Here is a 24,612-nt window from a genome sequence, read left to right on the forward strand (position 1 = left end):
TCTCTAACTCTGTATTTGTGTATTTATGCCCCCCTCCCTTAGGAAGCAGTGAAGAAGGAGATAAAGACTAAGGTGCATGTGGAAGGGACGGACCCAGAGCCTCGCACAACGTCAGGTGAATGTAGGAGAGCTCAACATGCTGGATGATGACACGGTGTTATGAAGGCAGTGGATGCTTCTCTTCTCAGGCAGAACTCCTCCCCCCCCCCCCCCCCAAGAGGTGGCCATGAAGAGAACTAGAAACAGACTGAGCCAGAGGCTCCGATAGCCAACAACACCCTCAACAAAATCCCCTTCCTTCCACTAAAAGCCTCTTAGCAAATAAAACAGTTGAGGCCCAGTCAGTCCTCTGAGCCTTGTTCTCCTCCCTCCCCCCCCCATCAGTGCAATGCAGCAGGAAGAACAGACAAAACTGTTTGCTTTGTTGAGCGCATTCCAAGTGTTTGGTTAATGTCCTCCTTTCCTGAGGGGATTCTGTTTCACCCCAAAAATACTTATTTTGAAGCCCTGATTGAACCACAGCCCCTGTGTCTGCAATCAAATAGGAATAATGAGCTCTTTGGATCAGGCTGACTACACCAAGGCCCTTGGGGGTAACACTGCTCATTAGAACCTTTGCTACATTGTGCGATTATTACAGGAGTTGCCTTTTGGAAACATATTTATTGTCAGGTCTACTCATGAAGTGTGTATGCTTCAACAGGAGATGGTCAGACTGGAAGAGGTATATTAGGAATTTAAGGAACCAAGTTTTGGTGATTGACTCATTCACCGTCCATACATCCCATCTGTATAATTGAAATGAGCCCCTGCTTGGTTGCTATAGGAACAGTCAATGTTCTAGTGAGAACCATAGAATGTGTTATGGAACAGGAGAGGTCTGACAGCATTACAGTTCATTCAGTTAAACACCATCAGTAGAAGTATTGGATAAGGTAACATTGTCACAAGCCATGGTTTGAATTAACAGTATGGGACTTCAAGGTTGTCCACCAATCAATGGGTCTTATCGTAGTGCCTATTTCATACTGATTACACTGTATACAAAAATATCCTCTCCCCGTTCACTCCAGGAATCAATACATTTTGTCCTGACACACAAGCCTAGTGACTGAGTTTGCATCAGGAGAAAAAAGTTGGTTTGAATTGTCGATGTTTTGTGAAAAATGTGCAATGAGTACCTTTTGATTCATTTTGTGGGTCTGAGTTTAAATGGGAGCAGCCAGTAGGGATATGGCAGTGTCATTGTCCCAAATGGCACCCTATAAAGGGAATAGGGTGCTATTTGGGATTTAGATCATTTCTCTGGTACTGTGCAGGGATCTTACATTAACTCAGCCCCTAGTTGTCATTGGACTGTCTACCAAGACAGACATGCCTGTTCTGTTTGGTTTACTATGTCAAACCAATTCTACACTCATACTGAGTTATTTTCTGCACGGGTTATTCTCACTAACTACTGCATGTGACACAGCCAAGGTAAGGATTGTGGACATTGCCATAGCAACCCGGCTATCATGCGCCACTCAACGGAATGATTTGGTGTGCAGCAGGGTTGGTCTGTCACCACGATCAATGATGTATATAAACAATAATTCAGCTGGATCAGCAAGGGGAGCTTTTCATGGTCTTTCTGTTCCTGTAGTTCAAACCGTTCTTCCAGACTCAATGGGTTCTACACAAATGAAACGATTTATAGCTCTAGTGGCTTGTCAAGGTTTCATCTGATTTAGTCTTCAGATACATAGTGGATAAAAACCCTTTCTCCTCACCTCCAGTGTTCTAGACAAGGTTAGCCTCTTTACTACCAGCAGCCTGTGTGTTCTTTCAGTTAAACTTGAAATGTATTTTATTTAAAGGAAATCCTGATGTTTTATTCTACAGTATATACATTTGCTTAATCTTGCACATTTGAGAAGGCTAACTTAATGTTAAACTGTACATAAATGTTTAATTTTGTCTGTACATGGGGAATGATGTAATCAAGTCCTAGGTATGAGGTTATTTTGTCGTTTAAAGAGTAACATATCACGGTTAAATTAAAGGTGCTACACAAGATTGAATTGTAATTTCAGAAAATGTCCATATGTCATAACAGTGGAATGACGTAACAGACTGCCCCGCTAGCAGTTTGATTGCTGTTGAGGTCTCCCTGCCAGAGCAGCATCGGTTGTCAAAATGGGAAAGCTGTTCTGACTACCGTCTAGTGGGAATCGCTCAATTTCATTTTACCATTAAATTGCTGTGAAATATTTTCGTGGACCAAAAGAAACTTTCGGTTTTGGTCCACCAGCTTTAAAAAGAAAGGCTGTGAACTTATTGAAAAGATATTTAGATGATACAATAATTCAGTGCTTGTTTTTGAAGTGTAGAATTGTGATAACGTCAGAACAGCTTACCCATTTTGACAAGCTGCCACTCCGGCGGGAGAAATCAATGAGAATATCACAACACTGGCAGGTAAGTAATACTATTAGCACCGGACATTTCCTAAAATTACATCGCAAAAATCCTATTGTGAAGCACCTTAAGACAAACAGATTCTGTCCTTAACTTGTACATTTTACAAATTGTAATATTTTTACTTCATATTGATGATCAAGCTTAGTGTATTTGAATGAAATGTTTAATATGGAAATAAATGCACATTTACTTCTAGTTGTTGAGCACAATCAGACAAGCTATAGAAGTAGCCAATGTGTTAATCATCCATCCTATCTCGGTAGAAATGTTATAGGTTCATAACGTTTGTAGAGGTGTACTAATACATCTCTTTAGTGTAGTGAAACTCCAGGCCCATACAAAGAACACCCAAGGTTGCAGAGCTGTTTTGGAATTTATTTCAGTTTTCTGTCCTTGTAAGAGGACATTCACAGCTTCAAACAGTCAAGGCCACAGCAAACTCAGACAGGAATTCAAACAAAAGGAAGTGTGCTGACATCACTACAAAATGCAATCGCCAAACGTCAAGTGTAGTGCAATGTAGGCACAGTGCCATTTGTTTGAATCCCGGCCTCAGTATCCGCATGGAATACTGAAGTAATCCACCAGGGATACGTCATAACTAGAGCTTCTGCTAGATCATGTGACCTGAGCATAAAGAACTCCTGGTCCTATGCATAACACAGCAAATAGATGCTATTCATTCAGGTCCGTATTATTTACTACCCTTGATGTTACCATTTTAGGAAAAATCTGGTTGTAAATTGACAGTGATAAAATCCTTGTCATGGAAGCCCAGAGCTATGACTAGAATTGATCTTTTTAGTTCTGGTGAAAAAGCTACTTCAACCACTACATTGCAAACATCATGCAGGCCAAACAGCCCAAAAAAATAAATTCCAAAGCATACATAGACCTTGATGAAAAGGTACTGTGTGTCAACTAGGCAAATGAGAAAACCAAAACAAAATCATAGAATGCAAGACTACACGGAGGTCCAAGGGAGTGGCGTAGGCAGTTGGTGCTAGGAGAAGTGGAACAGAGCCTGTGTCCCATACCAACACACAGGCTCTGTTCCACTTCTCCTAGCACCTGCCACTAATGGACTGGATGAAAACTGACAGAAGCACTTACTTCCAGTGCTGGGTCAAAGGTGGCCAACATGTTTCAGCCTAGCACTAAGTGATTTAAATATCCAACCAATACAGTCTTCACATTTAGACCAACAGTACCATGTTTGTGCTGGGTTGTAGCAAAAATGTGACAAAGGTTGGAAATGGAATCAGTCACACACAGGGCTGTGGGTAGAGATGACAGAACGGGGCAGGTTAGTAGGGGCCCTACAGACCCACAGAGTTCCCATTCTCCTGTGACAAAGGTAACCTGGCAGGGAGTGGGCTACGGAGGGTGGATCCAGTAAGGGCCGGGGTGGCACGTAGAGCCTCTGTGGAGTTCCCTCTCACACTGATGTGCTCCCATCCTCCCTGAAAGACAGTGTTCGTGGCATTACATGTCTTCATCTCTTCCATTACCATCTTAATGGAGGTATTTCAGATACTGTACAATGACTGGCCCATGATAAAAAGTAGTGATTTAAATAGGGTGCCATTTGGGACACAGCCAATGTCTTTGGAGCAGACATCAAATCATTACCAATAATGACTCACCCCGATGCCGTAGTCCCAGGACTGGCCCTTGGGATGCATAGGTCCCACCCCCAGCCTGTGACAGACAGCTCCAGGGACAGACAGCTCACTGGGGCAGCCTGGGACCCAGTCTGCTATCACCCATACCTGGACAACACCACAGGACCAGGTATTGAAGTATAAAATAAGTTAAATTACTTGCCACTAAAATTGGCAACAAAAAAAAAAGCATTGTACTGACCTGATCTAGAGGTCCTACTGAGACTTTGGTCACATTGTTGGAGATGAGCTCCCAGGCTGAGCCCTGGGGGTAGCTGGGAGTCAGGCCCTGTCTGTACCACAGGTTACCTACACACAGCAGGGGAGAGCAGCGGTCAGGAGAGTTTCCTAAATATTCCATTAGTTAGGAAACATTGATCCTGCGTGTCGATTAATCCATCTAAGGATTACGGCTGAAAGTGCAGTTGGAAATATACATTTTCCTTATCCAGGCACATTTACATTGATGTGGACAAACGTTGATTAATTTACTGTCCCTGTCAATGAAATACAGTCCTTCATTGACTTACCAGAGAGCAGCTCTCCTGCAAAGCAAGCATTGAAAGAGCTGACCCACAGGTTGTGGCTACTCACTGTTTTCGTCCACGGCGTAGACCGAGGTTCTCCCTACAGACAGCTGTCTGAGGCTCTGTTTGGGTGGGGAAGGGATGTGGTACCAACACTCTCCTGCAGGACAATGACAAACAACAACTAAAACTAGTTGACTAACTACAATTAGGTTCAGTACGGGCCAGGAAATGGGAAACAGATTACACCTAGTCCTGGACTCAAACGTACTTTCAATTGAAAATCAAATCACATTTTCTTTGTCACATGCGCCAAATACAACAAGTGTAGACCTGTCTTACAAGCCCTTAACCAACAATGCAGCAATAAAATAACGAGGCTATATACAGGGTTACCAGTACCGAGTTAATGTAATATGTACATGTAGGTAGGGGTAAAGTGACTATGCATAAATAATAAACAGCGAGTAGCAGCAGTATAAACAAAAGGGGGGGGGGGGGGGCATTTGGTTAGATGTTCAGCGGTCTTATGGCTTGGGGGTAGAAGCTGTTAAGAAGCCTTTTGGACCTAGAGCTCCAGTACCGCTTGCCGTGCGGTAGCAGAAAGAACAGTTTATGACTAGGGTGGCTGGAGTGTTTGGCAATTTTTAGGGCCTTCCTCTGACACCACCTGGAATGGAGTATAATGAGTGCTTTAGTCCAGTACTAGCCTTACAGTGATCTGTGGAGAGGGAGTATAATGAGAGTATAATGAGTGCTTTAGTCCAGTACTAGCCTTACAGTGATCTGTGGAGAGGGAGTATAATGAGAGTATAATGAGTGGTACGCTTTAGTCCAGTACTAGCCTTACAGTGATCTGTGGAGAGGGAGTATAATGAGAGTATAATGAGTGGTATGCTTTAGTCCAGTACTAGCCTTACAGTGATCTGTGGAGAGGGAGTATAATGAGAGTATAATGTGTGCTTTAGTCCAGTACTAGCCTTACAGTGATCTGTGGAGAGGGAGTATAATGTGTGCTTTAGTCCAGTACTAGCCTTACAGTGATCTGTGGAGAGGGAGTATAATGAGAGTATAATGAGTGGTATGCTTTAGTCCAGTACTAGCCTTACAGTGATCTGTGGAGAGGGAGTATAATGAGAGTATAATGTGTGCTTTAGTCCAGTACTAGCCTTACAGTGATCTGTGGAGAGGGAGTATAATGAGAGTATAATGAGTGCTTTAGTCCAGTACTAGCCTTACAGTGATCTGTGGAGAGGGAGTATAATGAGAGTATAATGTGTGCTTTAGTCCAGTACTAGCCTTACAGTGATCTGTGGAGAGGGAGTATAATGAGAGTATAATGTGTGCTTTAGTCCAGTACTAGCCTTACAGTGATCTGTGGAGAGGGAGTATAATGTGTGCTTTAGTCCAGTACTAGCCTTACAGTGATCTGTGGAGAGGGAGTATAATGTGTGCTTTAGTCCAGTACTAGCCTTAGTGATCTGTGGAGAGGGAGTATAATGAGTGGTATGCTTTAGTCCAGTACTAGCCTTACAGTGATCTGTGGAGAGGGAGTATAATGAGAGTATAATGAGTGGTATGCTTTAGTCCAGTACTAGCCTTACAGTGATCTGTGGAGAGGGAGTATAATGAGAGTATAATGAGTGGTATGCTTTAGTCCAGTACTAGCCTTACAGTGATCTGTGGAGAGGGAGTATAATGAGAGTATAATGTGTGCTTTAGTCCAGTACTAGCCTTACAGTGATCTGTGGAGAGGGAGTATAATGAGAGTATAATGTGTGCTTTAGTCCAGTACTAGCCTTACAGTGATCTGTGGAGAGGGAGTATAATGAGAGTATAATGTGTGCTTTAGTCCAGTACTAGCCTTACAGTGATCTGTGTCTAGGAAACAAAGAGAAATGTATTAGTAGTTGTGTATTTCAGTCATAGAGCACTGTAGGCCATCCGTATCTATACAGCATCTCAGAAGGACCTCCCCAGCATTTGGGTCTCACCTGCAGGGTTGCTGGCAGACACTGAGCCCCTGTAGAACACAGCTCTGTCCCTGGCAATGGCCCACACCTGGTGACCTCCCCCGATGGAGATGGACTTGAAGGGCTGGTCAGTACCCACGTGGAGCCACGAGGAACCCTGGGATGGTATGGTCAGAGATAGCATGAACAGGACAGCACCACAGAATGTAATAGAACATAAAAACATATTTACAGTATTAGCAACAAAAAGTTGTCAATATAGCCAAAAGTATGTGGACAGGCATTTAAATTAGTGGGTTCAGCTATTTAAGCCACACTGGTTGCTGACCTGTGTATAAGATTGCATGGCTGTGTGCTCAATCTCCATAGACAAAGACAGAATGGCCCGTACTGAAGAGCTCAGTGGCTTTCAACGTGGCACTGTTATAGGACGCCACCTTTCCAACAAGTCAGTTCATAAAATGTCTGCCCTGCTAGTGCTGCCCCGGTCAACTGTAAGTGCCATTATTGTGAAGTGGAAACGTCTAGGAGCAACAACGGCTCAGCCGCGAAGTGGTAGGCCACACAAGCTCACAGAGCGGGACTGCAGAGTGCTGAAGCACGTAAAAATCGTCTGTCCTCGGTTGCAACACTCACTACCAAGTTCCAAACTGCCTCTGGAAGCAACATCAGCACAAGATCTGTTCGTCTGGAGCGTCATGGAATGGGTTTCCATGGCCGAGCAGCCACACACAAGCCTAAGATAGCCATGCGCAATGCCAAGCATCAGCTGGAATGGTGTCAAGTTCACTACCATTGGACTCTGGAGCAGTGGAAACACGTTCTCTGGAGTGACAAATCATGCTTCACCATCTGGCAATCTGATGGACGAATCTGGGTTTGGCAGATGCCAGGAGAACATTGCCTACCCAAAGGCATAGTGCCAACTATAAAGTTTGGTGGAGGAGGAATAATGGTCTGGGGCTGTTTTTCCATGGGTCGAGCTATGTCCCTTTGTTCCAGTGATGGGAAATGTTAACCCTACAGCATACAATTACATTCTAGACAATTCTGTGCTTCCAACTTTGGAATGCCTTTTCCTGTTTCAGCATGTCAATGTTCCAGTGCACAAAGCAAGGTCCATTCAGAAATGGTTCGTAAAAATTGGTGGAAGAACTTGACTGGCCTGCACAGAGCCCTGAGCGCAACTCCATCAAACACCTTTGGGATGAATTGAAACGCAGACTGCGAGCCAGGCCTGACACCCGACGTCACTAATGCTCTTGTGGCTGAATGGAAGCAAGTCCCTGCAGCAATATTCCAACATCTAGTGGAAAGCCTTCCCAGAAGAGTGGAGGCTGCTATAGCAGCGGAGGGGAGGGGGGGGGTAACCAACTCCATATTAATGCCCATGATTTTGGAATGAGAGGGGGACAAGCAGGTGTCCATATACTTTTGTAGTCTACATCCAAGACTCATAACGTATTCAATTGGGAACGTGAGAAAGCTGGATGCTGAGGTTTGGTCAGAATGTATTGTAAAAAGACTGAAGAGGGTGCTGAACTCTTATATAGAAGAATACCATTGAGCATGTTTGTTCAAGCAAAGAGGATGTTATTCTGTGATGTAGTAATGATTGTCTTTGGTTAAAGTCCCAGGTTGTAGGTTTGGGGGATGTTCCTCACCGCAGGGTTTTGGGGGGTGACCCCCAGGCGACACAGGACGTCCCCCTTGTCACTGAGGCCCCAGACTGGGACCTGCTCCATACTGCTCTGAGCCAGGCACGGCAACACTGTGATGTCACTTAGGGGGATGGGTGGGACTTCCTGCCACGGGGCAGTCAGGGTGATTTTACACTTCCTGTGTGGAAAGAAGAATCATCATCATCATCATCATCCTCTTCCTAATGAAATGTTTGAGTGAGTGAGACTATACCTGACCCAGCGCCTACGTCTGACAAAGTCCTTCAGGCTCTTGTTGCCATGAAACGTCCTACATGACAGACACAGAACACAGTCAATCAACACACTTTACTTTTTCTAAGATAAGTCTTCGCCATTATATAGGGTTGATCAAATATGAAGGGACATATGCATCTTACACAGGGAAGTCTGCTGCATACTGCCACCCCTCTTTGTCTGTCCCTCCTGAGAAAGCGAAGTCGACGGCCCACTCTGTCACCTGGCAAAGCAGAGGCATGTTTCATGTTGAGATGAGGGTGAGAGAACAACATTAACAACTCTACACAGTTCCATTAAATACGACATTGAACTGTGTTAGTTTTAATAAGAGGTTTGAGGGTGTAGGGGGTTCAGGAACTACCTACCCAGCTCCACTGAGGCGAGGGTGGGTGGGTGGTGGACTTGGTGCACTCTGTAAAGCCGTTGTCATCACTCCACGGGAACCGGTCTGTGGGGAGGAGCCTGCAAGGGTGGCACAGTGTATATTACACACACTGACCTGTAGAGGAGCAGTAGGAAGTGTCTAGGACATATTATTACAACCCAGCCAACAGTCACGTGAGGCAGATCGTAGTACTTGTCTGTGTATCCGGTCATGGGGTTCCATCGCTGGTTCTCATAGATGTACACAGTCCTTCCATCTGTCTGTGTGTGCAGGGTAACCCTGTCTCCTACAAACAGAGGAAAGGCACAACTCTGCTATAATAAGTCTAAGTTATTCATCAGTAATAAGGCCATTGACTATCTAGTTCTCTAGCTGGAAGGTTCACTAATACAGTACTTTATACCTGGAGTTAGTTATATTTTAATACACATTAGCTATAACACTTTGTAATTTGACTGTTTTGGCTGTAGAAGCAGGTTGAAGATGACAAAGGTTAAAACAGGAGGACTCCAATATCCCATAACTGTTTATTTTGTAAAAGCTTCCACATGGAATCAAAACTTGTAATCTTTGTTAAGGTCAACCTACTGTAGGATGAAGGTAAAGAAGCCTAAAGTGTAAAGATGAAAGCAGCCTACAGGGTGGACTAGCAAAGGCACGGTCTAAGGCAGGGTGAACAACGAGTCCTCAAGAACCACTCAGTGTTTGCTGGATTTCATCTTTAATTAAGGTTAATGAATGACTTAAGCTACATGGAAGAAGTGATTGAAAACCATCACAGGCATGTTCATTAAGGGGAAATGGTTTTTTTTGCAAAGTAAATTGAAAATAAGTGTTTATTGGACAAGTCTGGGTAGTCTGTTTTCATCCGTTTGGTGCCTAATGAACACAACAAGACTGTGGTGGCCTGGAAGACTGAGTTTTGGGATAATTTATTACCCTGAGGGGGCTCTTCCTGAGCAGCGCTGCCCGAACCAGAGTAGACCCAGGCGGTGCCGTCATACCCGATCCCCCACACCACACCCAGACTGTTAGACTCTACACAGCGCAGGTGGCCCGGGACCTGCAGCCAAAACCTGTACCAGGACCAGACAGTACAGCTAGCGGTTAGCGCCCAGACAGCGTTAGCATCACAGGAGGCTGCGGGGGGGACGGTTCATAGTAATATCTGGAATGGAGTGGTGTCAGACACATGGAAACCATGTGCTTGTTAACATTCCACTTATCATGTTCCAGCCATTAGTGTGAGACCGTCATCCTCAATTAAGGTGCCACCTCTCACCTGTGGTTAGCATCTAGCAAAAGAGACAGAGACACTAGCACCAATTGTTAGCAATAAGACAGAAGTTAGAACTATGCTTAAGATTACCAGAGAGAAGATAATTGTTTTAGCAGGTTAGTAGTAGCTAATAGATCGACGTCAGGTGAGTTATGTTAGCCAAACAACAGTGGACATCAAGTGCTAGCTATATGAGTGCAAGAACAGAGGTACATGGTTGGTTGGCTTCAAAGCAGTGAGGAACATGCTCGTGTGTAAGGGGCTGCTCTGCACTGGGCGCTAGAGGGGAGCATGGTAGAAAGAGCACTTGACAAGTCATTGATGAAAAGAGCAAGGATGAAAAAAAGGAGAGAACTGAGTGAAGAGGAGACACAGAAACATAAGTGTGTGGCATGTCGGCAGAGGTAAAGCTCAGAGCGTGGCATGTCGGCAGAGGTAAAGCTCAGAGCGTGGCATGTCGGCAGAGGTAAAGCTCAGAGCGTGGCATGTCGGCAGAGGTAAAGCTCAGAGCGTGGCATGTCGGCAGAGGTAAAGCTCAGAGCGTGGCATGTCGGCAGAGGTAAAGCTCAGAGCGTGGCATGTCGGCAGAGGTAAAGCTCAGAGCGTGGCATGTCGGCAGAGGTAAAGCTCAGAGCGTGGCATGTCGGCAGAGGTAAAGCTCAGAGCGTGGCATGTCGGCAGAGGTAAAGCTCAGAGCGTGGCATGTCGGCAGAGGTAAAGCTCAGAGCGTGGCATGTCGGCAGAGGTAAAGCTCAGAGCGTGGCATGTCGGCAGAGGTAAAGCTCAGAGCGTGGCATGTCGGCAGAGGTAAAGCTCACATCGTGTCACAGGGCAAGGTGTGTGCCGGGGCCTCCAGACAGGGAGAGGGCTCGTGGACCATCACGTCCCCCTTGGAGGTGACTGACCACAGGGCCTGTCGGGAGGGGGTTCCCCTGATCCCTCTGGCCTCGCAGCAGCACCCAGCCAACAGGGACAGCTGCACAGGAAAGACAAAGACACCCCTTCAGAGATATGGCCAATGGTACAGTCCAGATGGATAATAGTAATATTACTGGACTACATTTACTAAGTGGTTTTAGGTAAAGGCTTTACATTGCATGTGGACAACAGTGAAACTTTAGAGTATCTGGTATCCTCTCTTATGATAGGTACTGCGGCTGTACCCCACATGGCACCCTATTCCCTATGTAGTGCACTACTTCTGACCAGGGCCCATAGAGTGCCATTTGGGACACAACCCTAATCTCTTATCTCTGGCAAGGCTACTTCAATTGCGAAGTTAATTTGAAGGCTGTTGTAAAATGTGTTGAATTTTTTTTTAAACAACCTAGGTAAACAAATAAAATGGCATTGGAATATCTATCCAGTCTCTATTCTAAACATTGTGTGCTGTTTATATCTGAATGGAGGCCTTTCCAGACATACCCAGTCAGCCATGTCCTTCTCAGTCTGTGTAGCCAGGATCAGCGGCCATCTTTGTTTTGTGTTATCTGACGTGTACACCGCAAAGGCATGATGGGAGTTTTCCTTGAGTACAGGAACCAGCACCGTCACATCACTTATAAACACATGGATGTACTGAGAAATATAGAGAAATGGAGGGAGAGAGGGAGAAAGTGGATACATTCTGACCACTGTGACAACCAATCTAGAAATAAATGCCACAATTCAAAACAGTACAGTAGCATAGCGGTATATTCTGAGTTGTAGGTATCTACTCTTTAGATACTGTAGGTGAGATACTGTAGGTGAGAAAGACATTGGCTCCACAACATGGCTTTCACCTCTCCAGTCATTTCTATTCAGTGATTACTTCAAAGAAGAGAGGAAGGATGGATGTTTAAGGAATTTGAGTGTCATTGAGTCTCCCTCACCTTCTTCTCGTCATACTGGGTGAAGTAGATGAAGAAGATGGCATCCCTCTTGCCATTGACATCGGTGGACTGCTCCAGGGCCACGCCCACATCCACCCAGCGATAGGGCTTCCAGTCCCTCCACCAGCGCATGCTGCCCTTCCTCACCCACACAGACTGACCCGTACACAGTGTTCATTAGACAACTCCATTTAAAAGTCACTGTCCCTACTTCTAGCACCACCTCAGCAGACTCAGACTCCTAAAAAAAGTATCAGTGATGTTAAACTATTAACAGTCGGTCACAAGACTAAACCTGAGAACGTGAAGTCTTACCGCGCTTCTCTCCGCTGGCTCCTTACTGGTGGTGGTCTCTGCCTTCCTAGCCGCCGAGGCTTCTGGTTCAACAGGGGCGATGGACAGGGCAGTGGAGCATGGGTCTGGTGCACACAGATAGGATAAACAAGTGATTTAAGAGTTTGGTAGAGATATCAGGACAAGGATTTTTCCTTAACCATGTGACTTCACCAGGAAAAACTCCTAGAAATCCCCTATTTAATTAGTTAAGTAAAGTTAGGTAGAGCTCAGACACACCGGTAGTATTGTCAAACATTTACCTGCCGACAGAACTTAGCACCTCTGAACAGTGTCGGCAGTCAATCTCTTTAAGTGTTCACACACACTACCTAGCAAGATGCGAATAAATAATTTAATTCACTCTCCATAATCCCATACTGCCAGCCCATAGCCAAATGTTTAGCTAGCTAGCGTTAGCATATTCGCTAGCTAGCTAAACATAGGCTAAGATTGCGCCGACGGATGGCGTCTCACCTCGAGCTCCTACAAAACATTGCAGGTTTTACTTTCTTGGGACATTTATCCTGCTGAACAGCCTCCACTAGTCAGCTAGCGGCTCATCCGTGGACGTTTTTTTGTTGGCTCTCCCACATGAGGGTTCGTGCTCTCTGATTGGCTCAAAGTCAAGTTGTTGACCACTGATGAGCATTGTGATTCTAAAGTAGAATTGGTAGGTTCACTACCGGGTCTGCACGCAGCAGGTACCGCTTTTGTTCTAGCAAGAGAAGGAATGGCCTCCCACTGTGATAAGTACCTATCGGCAGTCTATCAGCAGTGAGATTCTCGGTGCGTTTCATACTTTAGGTAGTGGTCTGAAAACTCTGATAGGCTGGTGAGTGTTCCTCCGTACCTGCAGGCCTGAGCCAGGTCATCTGAGCTGTATGGTCCACGTCGCAGCCTCCGCCAGAGATCCAGGCCCATACAGGCCCGTCCTCCTCCCCTAAACCCAGAGAGAGCTCCAGACCCAGGGGGTAGGTGGCCACTGAGGTGGGGGGTCCCATGTCCCCTGCCCTGCCTAGAGAAGATGCCTCTCCCTGGGGGCTCTGAGCTGCCTCCAGGTCCACATTGCACATCGGAGCTGGGGTGGCCTCGCCGTCCTTCCCCTGGGGTGGCTTTTTGGGGGAGGGTGTGGGGGTCCTCAGGGGCTCACGGTCAGCCACCAGGCTGGAGATGAAGCTGTCGCTGGTGGGGATGAAGGCTTTAGGGGTATCCTGTGGCCTTGGGGTGGTGGTGAGGAGGAGCTCTGTGTCCCCTGAGTCCTCGCAGGTCAGAACAGAGCCATGGGAAGCATTGGTCACCTGTCCCCCAAACTCACAGCCAGCACTGGACAACAGAGACGGAAAGGGGGGGGGGGGGGGGAACACTCATATGAGTATAAATGCAGCACTCACAAAGACACACATACAGTATGTTTGTGACAGCCAAAGAGTTCAGTAAATCATTTGGTAACATGACAGACATCAAAATAAAACTGCATCTCCGTCTTGTGTACAGTAATTGTTAAGCATAAATGTAGTCTTAAGATCATATACACCAGCATTCCCCAACCGGCACCCCCCAGGTTCTGAGCAATAAATACAACACCTGTGGCTAAATCTAATTACCAGACGTGTCACATGGACACCTAATCACCACCCAAACATTCTGGTCCACCCAATATGGACCATCTGGCTGGTCTAGCCAGCACCGCTGTATACTTCTTTGAAATGCATGTCCGTTTATGAAACTGAAGGAGAGTCCAGGAATTTACAAGATGATATTGCCATTTACATGGATATTTATTTTGAGATGTCAACATACAAAATACATGAAATCTAATACAATGCAAAAACACTGGAAAGTGAGCATTCTCTGTGTGTACTCCGTATGTAACTGACCTGGGTTGGACCGTCTCTTTGCTGTGACCCCATTGGGCAGAAACAGGTATCCAGCCCCTCCCACTGGGCTCCGATGGGGTGACACCCTTCCTGAAGTACAGCCCACGGTCCTCTCCAACTCCCCACACCTTTAAATTATAAAGCATTTATAGTGGCTTATTCATAAACAAAGCGTTATCCTAAACATCACACCCACCACTGTGGCTGGACTACCTATTCATTCTTAGAAGTCTATTTTTGTTGGCACAAAACTACCTCCATCCTTACATTAATTTCTATGGGTTACCTTTAGATGAGTCCCGTGACACCATGTTCATCAGAGTCTCTCCTTTCTACAGTGGGGTCATAGTAGGTTGTAGCCCAAACGGTTTGGACGCTACAGACAAAAGTTGTCACATCAGCATTGAGTCCCGTGACACTTGTAAGAACACCATCGTGTTCGTGAGAGTCTCCCCTTTCTATAGAGTGGTCATATTGGTTTATAGGCCAAACCGTTTGGATGCCACAGACGTTTTGGCGAGAAGACCGATTTTCAGCATGTCTCCTGGTCTGACAAACACAGCTGTAGCTCCACCACAGATGCGGAAGGACGACAGGCGGAATGAGACGCAGCCCATGCAGATATTTCTTGCATAAACTGAGGGATTTTGATGGGGACTTTTATTTTATTGTGTTACTTAGATTTATGCACCAACGCATCAATAGACTAAGGTGTTGAGTGTCAAGTTGGATATATGCCAGAGAACAGTTGAACACAATACAGTAAAAATACAATATGGCTACAGTAAAAAATACATTATAATATATTAAAAATACAATATGGATACAGAAAAAACCAATATAGACTGACCCAAAGGCCTGCTGTCAAGTGCTACTTTAAAAAGGCCATTTGACCCTAGTGCCATCTAATACAAGTGGCATCCATAACTCTGGGACAGGACTGAAATATGGGCTATGTATTGCCCTACTCAAATTAGCTTGTGTCCAATATGGCACCAGAATATAGGCCAAGGATATATAAGGCTGGGCTGGGGCCCCTGGTTAGTGTAGCGGAGACAGGCTCCTGTTTCAGAGAGGAGGGGGGAGACAGGAGTGGAGGGGGTAGGAGAGGGGAGACAAACGAAAGACAGGAGAAGGTAGGCTTTGGCAGTAAACCGTATATACTCCGGTAGGCTTTGGCAGTATACCGTATATACTCCGGGATGGTTTTCAATACAGTTATTTTTCAATAACTATTTGATGGTTTTTTTCCCCAGTACATTTGAATATTTGTAGCTATTTTTCAGTAAATACCCGAGTTATTCACTACTGTGTAGCACAAACCACGTGATCTAGTTACAGTATGTATGGAATTCACAACTAACAGTTTGCCAGCTAGATATCTTACAACTATTCAGTTAACCATCTAAATCAGTGGTCACCAACCTTTGAGTCAAGATCACCTTATTTTTTAAAACATGACTTAACGTAAGCCTTTCCAACATTAACCAATTAAAAACCGTTCTGTAGCAATGAGGTTTGTGCAGTAAGCTATAGGCCCAATACATTATCTGCTGATTGGCTATGCTTGAATTGTCCTGCCAATGTTGTTATTGGGGCGGCAGGTAGCCTAGTGGAGCGTTGGACTAATAAGCGAAAGGTTGCTAGATCGAATCCCTGAGCTGACAATGTAAAAATCTGTCCCTGGCCGTCATTGTAAATAAGAATGTTCTTAACTGACTTTCCTAGTTAAATGAATAAATTCTGACCATTTTGAAATTAGACAGTACCTAACATTTCAAAATGTTAGGTACTGTATATGATCACACTAGTAATAGATAATTTGTTGTATTACTTGTGAGGTACAGCTGAGTGAGTATAATAATTAGCTTGATTTTTTTACTGGACTGATGGCCTTCATTTGACGGTCAGTCAGGTGAGAGGCAGCGGTCTTTCCCTCCACTCTCGCCTCTCTCTCCCCGCTGAGAAAAGGGGACAGTCTTCAGCTGATAGCGAAACTTAAATCACATTGCATTATTTCTGCTTCATGCACCAAGTTTGTTACTCCTGACCAGAGAAATTGAAATATTTATTGATATTAAAAGAGACAAGATGCTAATAATAACAACGCAAGCTTATGGAAACACTTTGCGATACTCCTTCATTGCAGGTGCAGTGCTGGTTGTAGCGTGAGTGGAAGTAGGGAGAATGCACATTTTATGGCTTATAGAAAAGTGTTGAACAAAATGTTGACAGTGCTGAACAACAACTTCCTCATAAAAACAGCAGTTCTTTCTGTATTTGTTGACTCTCGCTAGTCATGGTTTTAAAATCTGACAGTAGCAACTTTGCTGTGCGTTCCAGGCTTCTTTTTAACCATCTATGGCGCGAGGAAACTGTGCAGACACGGTCATCTGTGTTATCTGATTGGCCAGAGGTGGGCCAACAGGTGCACTTTATTTGCCCTCTGGTCCTGCCAGGTAGGTGGAGTTCTACCTTCAGACGCATGAAATGGTTGAGAATGGGAACGCTGCCTTCCTGGCACTAGGGCTGCTGAATCAGGCGCATCTACCGCCAACAGCATGAAACTAATACAAACATAGGAAAGCAAGGTTTTATCATTGGGTTTTTCACAGAGATGTTTGGTGATCAACTAGGAATGCTTTGGAGGTCGACCAGTCGATCGTGATCAACTGGTTGGTGACCACTGTGCTAAATGCTCTGCAGTTGTGCATTTGTTTTTCTAATTTAGTAGTTAGTTAGCTTCTTCCAAAATCAAGCGTTGCTTGGTAACAGCAGAGAATCCCCTCCTGGATCAAGAGCCTTGCTGTCTAATATTTGTTTTGAGCGTACAGCAAACTGAGTAGCATTTTTTTGTTACTTGTATAACTTTGAGCTGGGATGTCTGTCCTGCAAATACTAGGTCAGAGACTATAAAAATGTTCGCAATGCGCTCATGATTTTACATTTACTTATTAGCATTGCTAACCTTTGGATTACAAAGGTATGACAAGGTCAGTATGAAGTTATGACAAGCTGGATACCACCCAAGCCTAGGAGAGGAGAGGAGGAGGGGGTGGAGACAGGGAGGAGAGAATGGAGACTGGAGGGCAGAGGGGCGAGTTTGCTGTACTAGCAACTCCTCTCAGACTCAGCAGAGGGAAACAGGGCCAGCAGCCCCTTCAACCTCCACCCTGACTTCAACTCCAGCCCAGCCCTGTACAGAAATACACCACCAGGGAAATGTGAATCGGTCAAGGCTGGGAATGCCAGAACCTGGTCTAGGGAAGAAGGGGGACGAGGTGAAGGGGCATACAAGGACTTGAATGGTATGTGTGCAGGATCTAATTATGCTTAATCATCAAACAGACATGAGAGAATGGTACTGTAATCAGAACTCAGTTGTCAGAGAGGATGAGAGCCCCCCACCAAACATCTCTAAGGTTCTAACCAGCACTCTCCATTAAGAGAGGAGAACCAGCAAGTCTTAGAAAATAGGACAACAAGATACTGATCATTACAAATGTACCTATGTAAATATACCAGAAAAAAAATGTGTCCTGATGTGTGTTGTGCAATGATGTGTGTTGTGCAATGATGTATATAAACCCTGGATTGCTGGTGCTATGTATTGGCCATTGAGAGACTTTGAAGCCACCGGTCGGCCATATTGGTACTCCCCAGTAGGAACAGTGCTTCTTGGGAAGCAATGGAATTCTACAGTATTTCAGTTAAAAGGTTAAGGACAAAATTACATGCATATAAATCCCTGTGTTGTCTCACCTGGTCATTGAGTCCCACATCCACCATCATCATCTCCCCTCCGATGCTGATCCATCCTGAGCCACAGGGGTTATGGGAGTTCACCCCCCGCCGAAACCACACCTGGACACACACACACACACTTTATAGATCTGCTCTGTAGGGTAGGCTACTGTACTGCTCTACAGACTACAACTGGGGGCAGTATCCTTCCTGGTTAGGAGACAAGTTCAGGAAGGGGTGGATGTTGTCTCACTTTGTAGTCCTTAGTGATGGCCCACACCACGCTGACCCCCACAGCAACATGGATGGTTCCGCCCTCCTTTACTGGGGGAGAATCCACCACCACCCATGAGGAACCTGATAGGGTAGTAGAGAAACTATTTGTACTGTCATTGTTTGTGTAAAATCAATAAAAAGACAAACAAAAAGAAAGTTGACCTAACAGGGTTCTCTAACGCCGAGTCAAAAGCTTGTGAAGCAAAGTTTGACAATCTCTTTAGTACTACCAATGGTTTTAGAGGAAACCTGCCGTATAGGACCAAAGCGTAAAATATGCCAAAAGAGTACAAATTTGACCTAGCTTCACATTCAACTCTGGTACATCATACAAGTCGTTGCCTACATGATCCCTTACACATAGCCAAATACATCATCAGTATACTAGGAGATGGTTGTGTGGACCTAATATCAGCCCATACCTGTAGGGCTGTCCAGGCAGATGCCTGTGCGGACCAGTAGCTGTCCGTCCCAGAGTACAGCCCAGAGCAAGTCCCCTGGTCCGGCAGAGATCTGGGCCACCTCCCTGGGGGCCTCCACCTCCTCCCAGCACTGGCCCTCGGGGACCTGTGGCAGGATGCCACTCCTGAACCACACCTGAGAGAGGAGGCAACACCGCCACGGTTAGTTTCAACTGATCTTAACTCAGTTTTCCCTGGGCCTTAGTTGTTATCACACTATCGTGAGTGTGTGGCCACATCACCACGCAAGACTTAGGTTAACTCAACTCTTCAGGGTTGCAAGAGTTAAGACATTCTGGTTGAAATGCAATTTCAGTTACTGTGTGCAGATTTTCACTATAATTTGATGATAATTAAAAGATGACAAACACATTAAAGTGAAGGTAGGAACGCAAAGCATTTGCATATAGGCACCTCATACGACAAACTTACAAAACCACTGCTTTGAAAGTCTCACATTCACTGATGTAAGTCAAATCAAATTTTATTTGTCACATACACATGGTTAGCAGATGTTAATGCGAGGTAGCAAAATGCTTGTGCTTCTAGTTCCGACCATGCAGTAATATCTAACCTAACAATTTCATAACGACTACCTTATACACACACAAGTGTAAAGGAATGAATACGAATATTTACATAAAAATATATGAATGAGTGATGGCCGAACGGCATAGCAAGATGCAGTAGATGGTAAGGGTACAGTATATACATATGAGATAAGTAATGTAGAGTATGAAACATAAAGTGGCATTGTTTAAAGTGGCTAGTGATAGATTTGTTGATGTTGACCTCAGTCCATTATATTTACAGTGGTGTAAATGGAAGATATGTTCACATGTTATCCCTATAGAGGATGGTATGCTGAGAGATTCCTGGAATAGCAGATCAAGACTGGATGTAAAAGAGGAAGAAGAGTCTAAGACCAAGTTAAGCAATGCATTGACAATGGATGGAGTAATGCTGCTCTCTAGTGGCCAAATGTTTGAACTGCACAATGGTCTAGCGTGCTGTATTTGGCACCGCACCAAGTTGCCAACACTTTGAGACTATGTTATGTTTTTAGGTTATCATGATTAAGATATGCAGGCCTGAGTGTGTGAGTTCGTACAAAACATGAAGGTGAACAACATTACATTTGAAAGGTATTGTCAATGTGTGTGAAGAATCAGTTTGTATGCAGGTGAATTAAGGCACAGGAAACAGAGCAGAAGAACCTGTGGTGGATCAGCCACACTGACCTGTCCTTGTTGGGACACACCCCACAGGAAGTGATATCGCCCGGGTTGGTCGCTCATCTCCCAGCCTCCACAGCTAATGTCACTGAGGGGGAGAGGGGGCTGCTTGGGGTGGTCCAAGGGGATCTGAGGGGGTTCAGTCAGGAGAGGAACTGTTAAAACAAGAGTATATTCACTGGAGGTATTGTAATACCTACAGGAGTGCATGTAGCCTTCAGTGGGGATCTCCTAGCCTGGTCCTAGAACGGTTTGTGCTGGCTTCCCAAATTCTATGGCCATTGTCACGCGTGAGTTGGCAAGACAAATAGACCAGGCTCGGAAAACGATCTCACACAGAAACTAATGGTGGACGACATACGCTCACAATTAGGTGAAGAGGACCAAATCAAGTCATGTTGTGGGCCACCATACTGTACCTTGGTCCAAGAGCCTCTGGCTTTGTATATCCTGTCTCTAATCCATCGCCTGCGACAAACACATGAGTTCCACTTCTTCTCTCTGGAGAAGTTAGCAGGAAAGTCCACTGCATACTCCCAGCCCTAAACACACAGATGCACGCACACACACAATTAAGCTGACAAGTGAAAGAGTTCAGAGGTCAGCAGTTGGCCCGTCTCAATCAACAGCAGTGTGTTTTAATGAATCCAAGGCTTTAGAGTGCACTACTTTTGAGTAGGACCTATAGGACTCTGGTCAAAAGTAGTGCACTAGGGAACATGGTACCGTTTGACTCCATAGCTTTATTGAGCACCTCAAAGCCTGCTACCCCAGACTTGTTGTGCAGTAGTTGGCGTTCCAACTTCCAGTGTCTCACCCCAGGTTCAGTGGGGTCTCCTCCAGCGCAGACCTGATCAACGTACCAGTCCCCCTCCCACTCCCAGCTGTCTGAGGGCAACAGGAAGCTGTGCAGCGGCTGGGCGGTCACCCCTGTGAGGTCACTCCAGGCCCAACGGTCAGTGGGCAGCAGCACGTCAGTGAAGCCGTCCACTGGGTTCCACCTCTGAAACCACACAAACAGTTTTGTAAGGTACAATTGAACACACAGACACTAAGCATGTGCATATGCAGGCGCACACACATTTTTAAATAAGTAAATATTGGCAGAGGTGAAATGGCATTATCACAATACCTGGTTCTCATAGGTCTCCTCTCGATAGTGAATTGGCACCTCCCCAGGGTCGATATTGAGGTAAACATGGTGGTCACAGCCAATTCCCCAGCTGCACCTCTGTCCAGCGGTAACACGCTTTAGCTCCAGGAGGTTGTCCTCGTCACGCTCCCAGCGCCCTCTGGTGGTGGATAGGCTGTACACCTTCCCGTATACGTCCACTGCCCATAGGAGCGAGCTGGACATGATGGGGCCTGATGATAAACACGGGCAGTTTATAATCCTCTCACCACACTGGCCCGGCCATTACCGTAACACAACATTGCTCTGTGCTGGCTGTTGTCTAGCCTCTTAATGGACGGATTAGATTAGCCACAGTTAGAATAATGAGCCAGATGTTTCACCGGTTGTATAAATCTGAAGCATGAGGTCAGTGTTTCCACTCACCACCAAATGTGGTGTTGTGAGGAAGCCAAGGCAGTGGGAGAAGATGGAGGAAGACGGATTTCGGCAGGCATTCTGCTAACTTTCTCATTGATTAAACATTTGATCGGAAAACAGTTCTGTTCACACAAACTAAAATATGTTAAGAACAGAGTGGACTAGGTTTTGTAGAGTTATTGCACACTTGCGCTTCACATAGTAGGCGTTCCCTAACGGAAAGATGCAAATACATGCTAGAAAACGCCAATAGGATCTCGCTAGCTCGTGCTTGGTTCTGCCCACTATGAATAATTTGTTCCCATTGGAAATGACAGTCTGTGGTCTATCTTGGGTTAGTTATACACATCTTTGGCTTAGCTGTCAGCAGATTTGTTTTCTACAGTCAGTTTTTTCTTTCCAGTAGCCTACCTACTAGCCCAAGAATGTGCTCTTAAGGAGTGTAGGCGAGCCTACCGTTTCAGGAGGTAGACTGGCTCTGGCAGCCAAAACAGCCATGTGAATCGACTCAATTGTGATACGGTTCTAGAAACATAAAGCCACTTACTTTCATATCAAAAATACATTTTAGAAATGCAAAATATACACTTACTGTGTACTTGTTTTAAACGGCTTTATCACAGTTGAAGCCTCCAGTATTTTTCAGTTATAACACGTTTGTCGCGGCCTTCTTCCGTTGGTCCTACACACAGGTGTTTGGAACACACTACACATCTAATTACCACAGGTGGTCGCCTTCATCTCCGGTAAACACGCGCTGCAACGTGGAGATATGGCCGTATGGGAACACTAACACTATAAATACTGGAATGGGAAAATTGGATGTGTTATCGGTCCCAATGATATGCTGTTAACGGTGTGGGCAGGCTGCTTAAACATTTTAGAGTAGCCCGGTTATGTGTATTTCATGGCCTATGCACCGAGGAATAACGGCGTAAGGAGCGGCTTACACCTGAATAACTAAAACCGATCAACGGTTGTCAATGGACACCGATAAGACGAGTCATGTTATCAGACACCCAGGTGCCTTAAAACCGGACACCTGACATGCATGTTGAGGCGCCCCAGCCTGGAAAGAAATTCAATATCAATAGCAAAATTGAAATAGGAATATTTCGGCCAACTGACTGTGGTTTGAGGTGATGACAACTTTAATGCATCTAGTCCTGTCCTGCAAAGTGTCACTGACTTGATAGACTCCACTTTCGTCCTGTCACCGAACACATCATCCAATATTCCGTTACAACAGCAATATATATGTTCAAAAGCCATACTTACACTCTTTCCCCGTTCTTGTAGGCTTAGCTGCATTTAGTGGGCCAAATCATCCACCCGATTATCCTATTCTATCCGCCTTTTATTCCCATTCTGAAGGTATAATGTCTCGTTCCGAATCCAAACAGGAAATGGAGGAACTGTTACTCGGATTGGCTGACATTCTGCAGGTGTCCCGAATATCGTCTTTTGATTGGACAAACTGCGTGGGCTTGTATATTTTTCCGACGGCTACAGCTGTTTGACGGAGAAGTGGAGAGACGCGCACATATAGCCTACTACCGGTATCTTAATTATTGATTCCGCACAAGTTAGGTGTAAATAATTAAACAGTAGGTAGGTTTTAGTTGACTCAATAATTATTTATCATAATCACGATATTTCCATGCCTAATGCCTTTAAATAGACCATGGGCAATATTTGTTATTGTTAGTGATCTACTACAGTGACATGATAGTTATTTTTGGTTTAGGCTACACTCTTTATCAAACTGGGAGGCTATATCAATATCTTAATAGGAATTGTGACAACACAAGAAAAGGGCAGTGGAACTGGCGTCGAGGTCCAGAGTTGAATTTGAAGGCTATATAGCCTTGATATAGGCCTAGTGTTGCCGTTCTGCATGCAATTAATTCAATAGGGCATGCCTATTATGTCTAAATATCATAAGCATTATAATATGAGCTGTATGCCTAACATTACATTTGGTCATACAGCATGTAATAATTGTTGTGCAGAAGTAGATTTAGGTGAGATAAACCAATACGGTTGTGTGGGTCTAATTTAGTACAAAGTTTAAATAATAGCCTAATATGCATACATTTTCCAATACAATCAGAGAGAAGTTCTTGCTACAGCACAGCGCTGGAGGTTTATATTTTGATGGATTGCCACTTTAAGAAGCGCTGGGTGCGTTTGAGTGGTAAGGCTAAGGCAGTGGTAACCAACCTTTTCTAAGTCAAGATCACTTCCTGAGTCAAAATGCATGCCGAGATCTACCGCTCTGATTTTTTATTAACATGACTCAAAAAATGTAAGCCTATGCAACATTAACCAATTAAAAACAGTACTGTAGCAATGAGGCTGTGCAGTAAGCTATAGGACCAATACATTATCACCGCATACTGGCTTTGCTTGAATTTACCTGCCAATGCATTGTTGTTCGGGACATAAAAAAAAAAATGTATTTCAAAATGTGAGGTAGTGTATATGATCACAACGGTAATAGATCCATTGTTGTATTACTTGTGAGGCACAGCTGAGTGAGGATACATTTAAATCATTAGCTTTTTATTTTACTGGGCTGATGATGCCTGCATCTGATGGTCAGTCTCAGCGGAGGGAGAGAGCGAGCAGCAGACTGAGGGTCCGTCTCTCAACATCCCTCCTCTCTCCCTTTCCTCCACTGACACTGACCAAAAAGGGACACCGTCTTCCAGCTGATGGCGAAACTCGAGTCGCACCGCATTATTTCTGCCTCATGCACAAATTCATGTTGTTACTCCTATGAACAGAGAAAGGGAAATATTCCTTGATATTAAAAAAAGACCCAAGCCGCTAATAATAACAACAACAACGCAAGCCTATATATACACTTTCCTACTCATTCATTACTGCTGCACTGCTTGTTGTAGCGCTGAGTGGAAACAGGGAAAACGCGCGTTTTATGGGTAATAAAAGTGTTGAATACAAAGTGTTGACAGTGCTGAGTAAGAACTTAAACTCACTCATAAAAACAGCAGCTCTTTGCT

The 24,612-nt window shown here is 44.9% G+C and overlaps 2 protein-coding genes across 3 annotated transcripts in view; one reads left to right on the plus strand and one right to left on the minus strand.

Annotated features, from left to right (window-relative positions):
* The window catches only part of LOC106601832 (serine/threonine-protein kinase LMTK2), a 74,864-nt gene extending 72,206 nt beyond the window's left edge, over positions 1–2,658 (plus strand). Inside the window, exon 14 of the mRNA XM_082972806.1 lies at positions 47–2,658. Coding sequence (XP_082828932.1) covers positions 47–71 — 25 coding nt within the window. The 3' untranslated portion in view covers positions 72–2,658. The remainder of the gene's footprint in view (positions 1–46) is intronic.
* A 680-nt stretch (positions 2,659–3,338) lies between these two features.
* LOC106601830 (tectonin beta-propeller repeat-containing protein 1) lies at positions 3,339–23,000 on the minus strand. Of its 2 annotated transcripts, none has more exons than XM_045715547.2 (25): positions 22,865–23,000; positions 21,167–21,399; positions 20,852–21,037; positions 20,454–20,576; positions 20,041–20,163; positions 18,761–18,935; positions 18,316–18,419; positions 18,081–18,182; positions 14,319–14,446; positions 13,292–13,764; positions 12,421–12,524; positions 12,106–12,261; positions 11,657–11,809; positions 11,050–11,207; positions 9,892–10,028; positions 9,145–9,238; positions 8,933–9,029; positions 8,708–8,787; positions 8,542–8,598; positions 8,292–8,466; positions 6,649–6,784; positions 4,722–4,814; positions 4,330–4,436; positions 4,110–4,235; positions 3,339–3,926 (listed from the first exon to the last, which is right to left on the minus strand). In XM_045715547.2, exons 2-25 carry the CDS (start codon positions 21,389–21,391, stop codon positions 3,783–3,785), a joined length of 3,456 nt encoding a protein of 1,151 aa, XP_045571503.2. In that variant the 5' UTR covers positions 21,392–21,399; positions 22,865–23,000; the 3' UTR covers positions 3,339–3,782. The 2 variants fall into 2 exon arrangements, with proteins under 2 accessions (XP_045571503.2, XP_082828934.1); XM_082972808.1 differs by lacking the exon at positions 22,865–23,000 and adding an exon at positions 22,179–22,467.
* Between the last annotated feature and the right edge of the window lie 1,612 nt (positions 23,001–24,612).

This window comes from Salmo salar, chromosome 03 (genome assembly GCF_965601325.2).
Source record: "Salmo salar chromosome 03, fSalSal1, whole genome shotgun sequence".
Classification (NCBI taxonomy): Eukaryota; Metazoa; Chordata; class Actinopteri; order Salmoniformes; family Salmonidae; genus Salmo; species Salmo salar.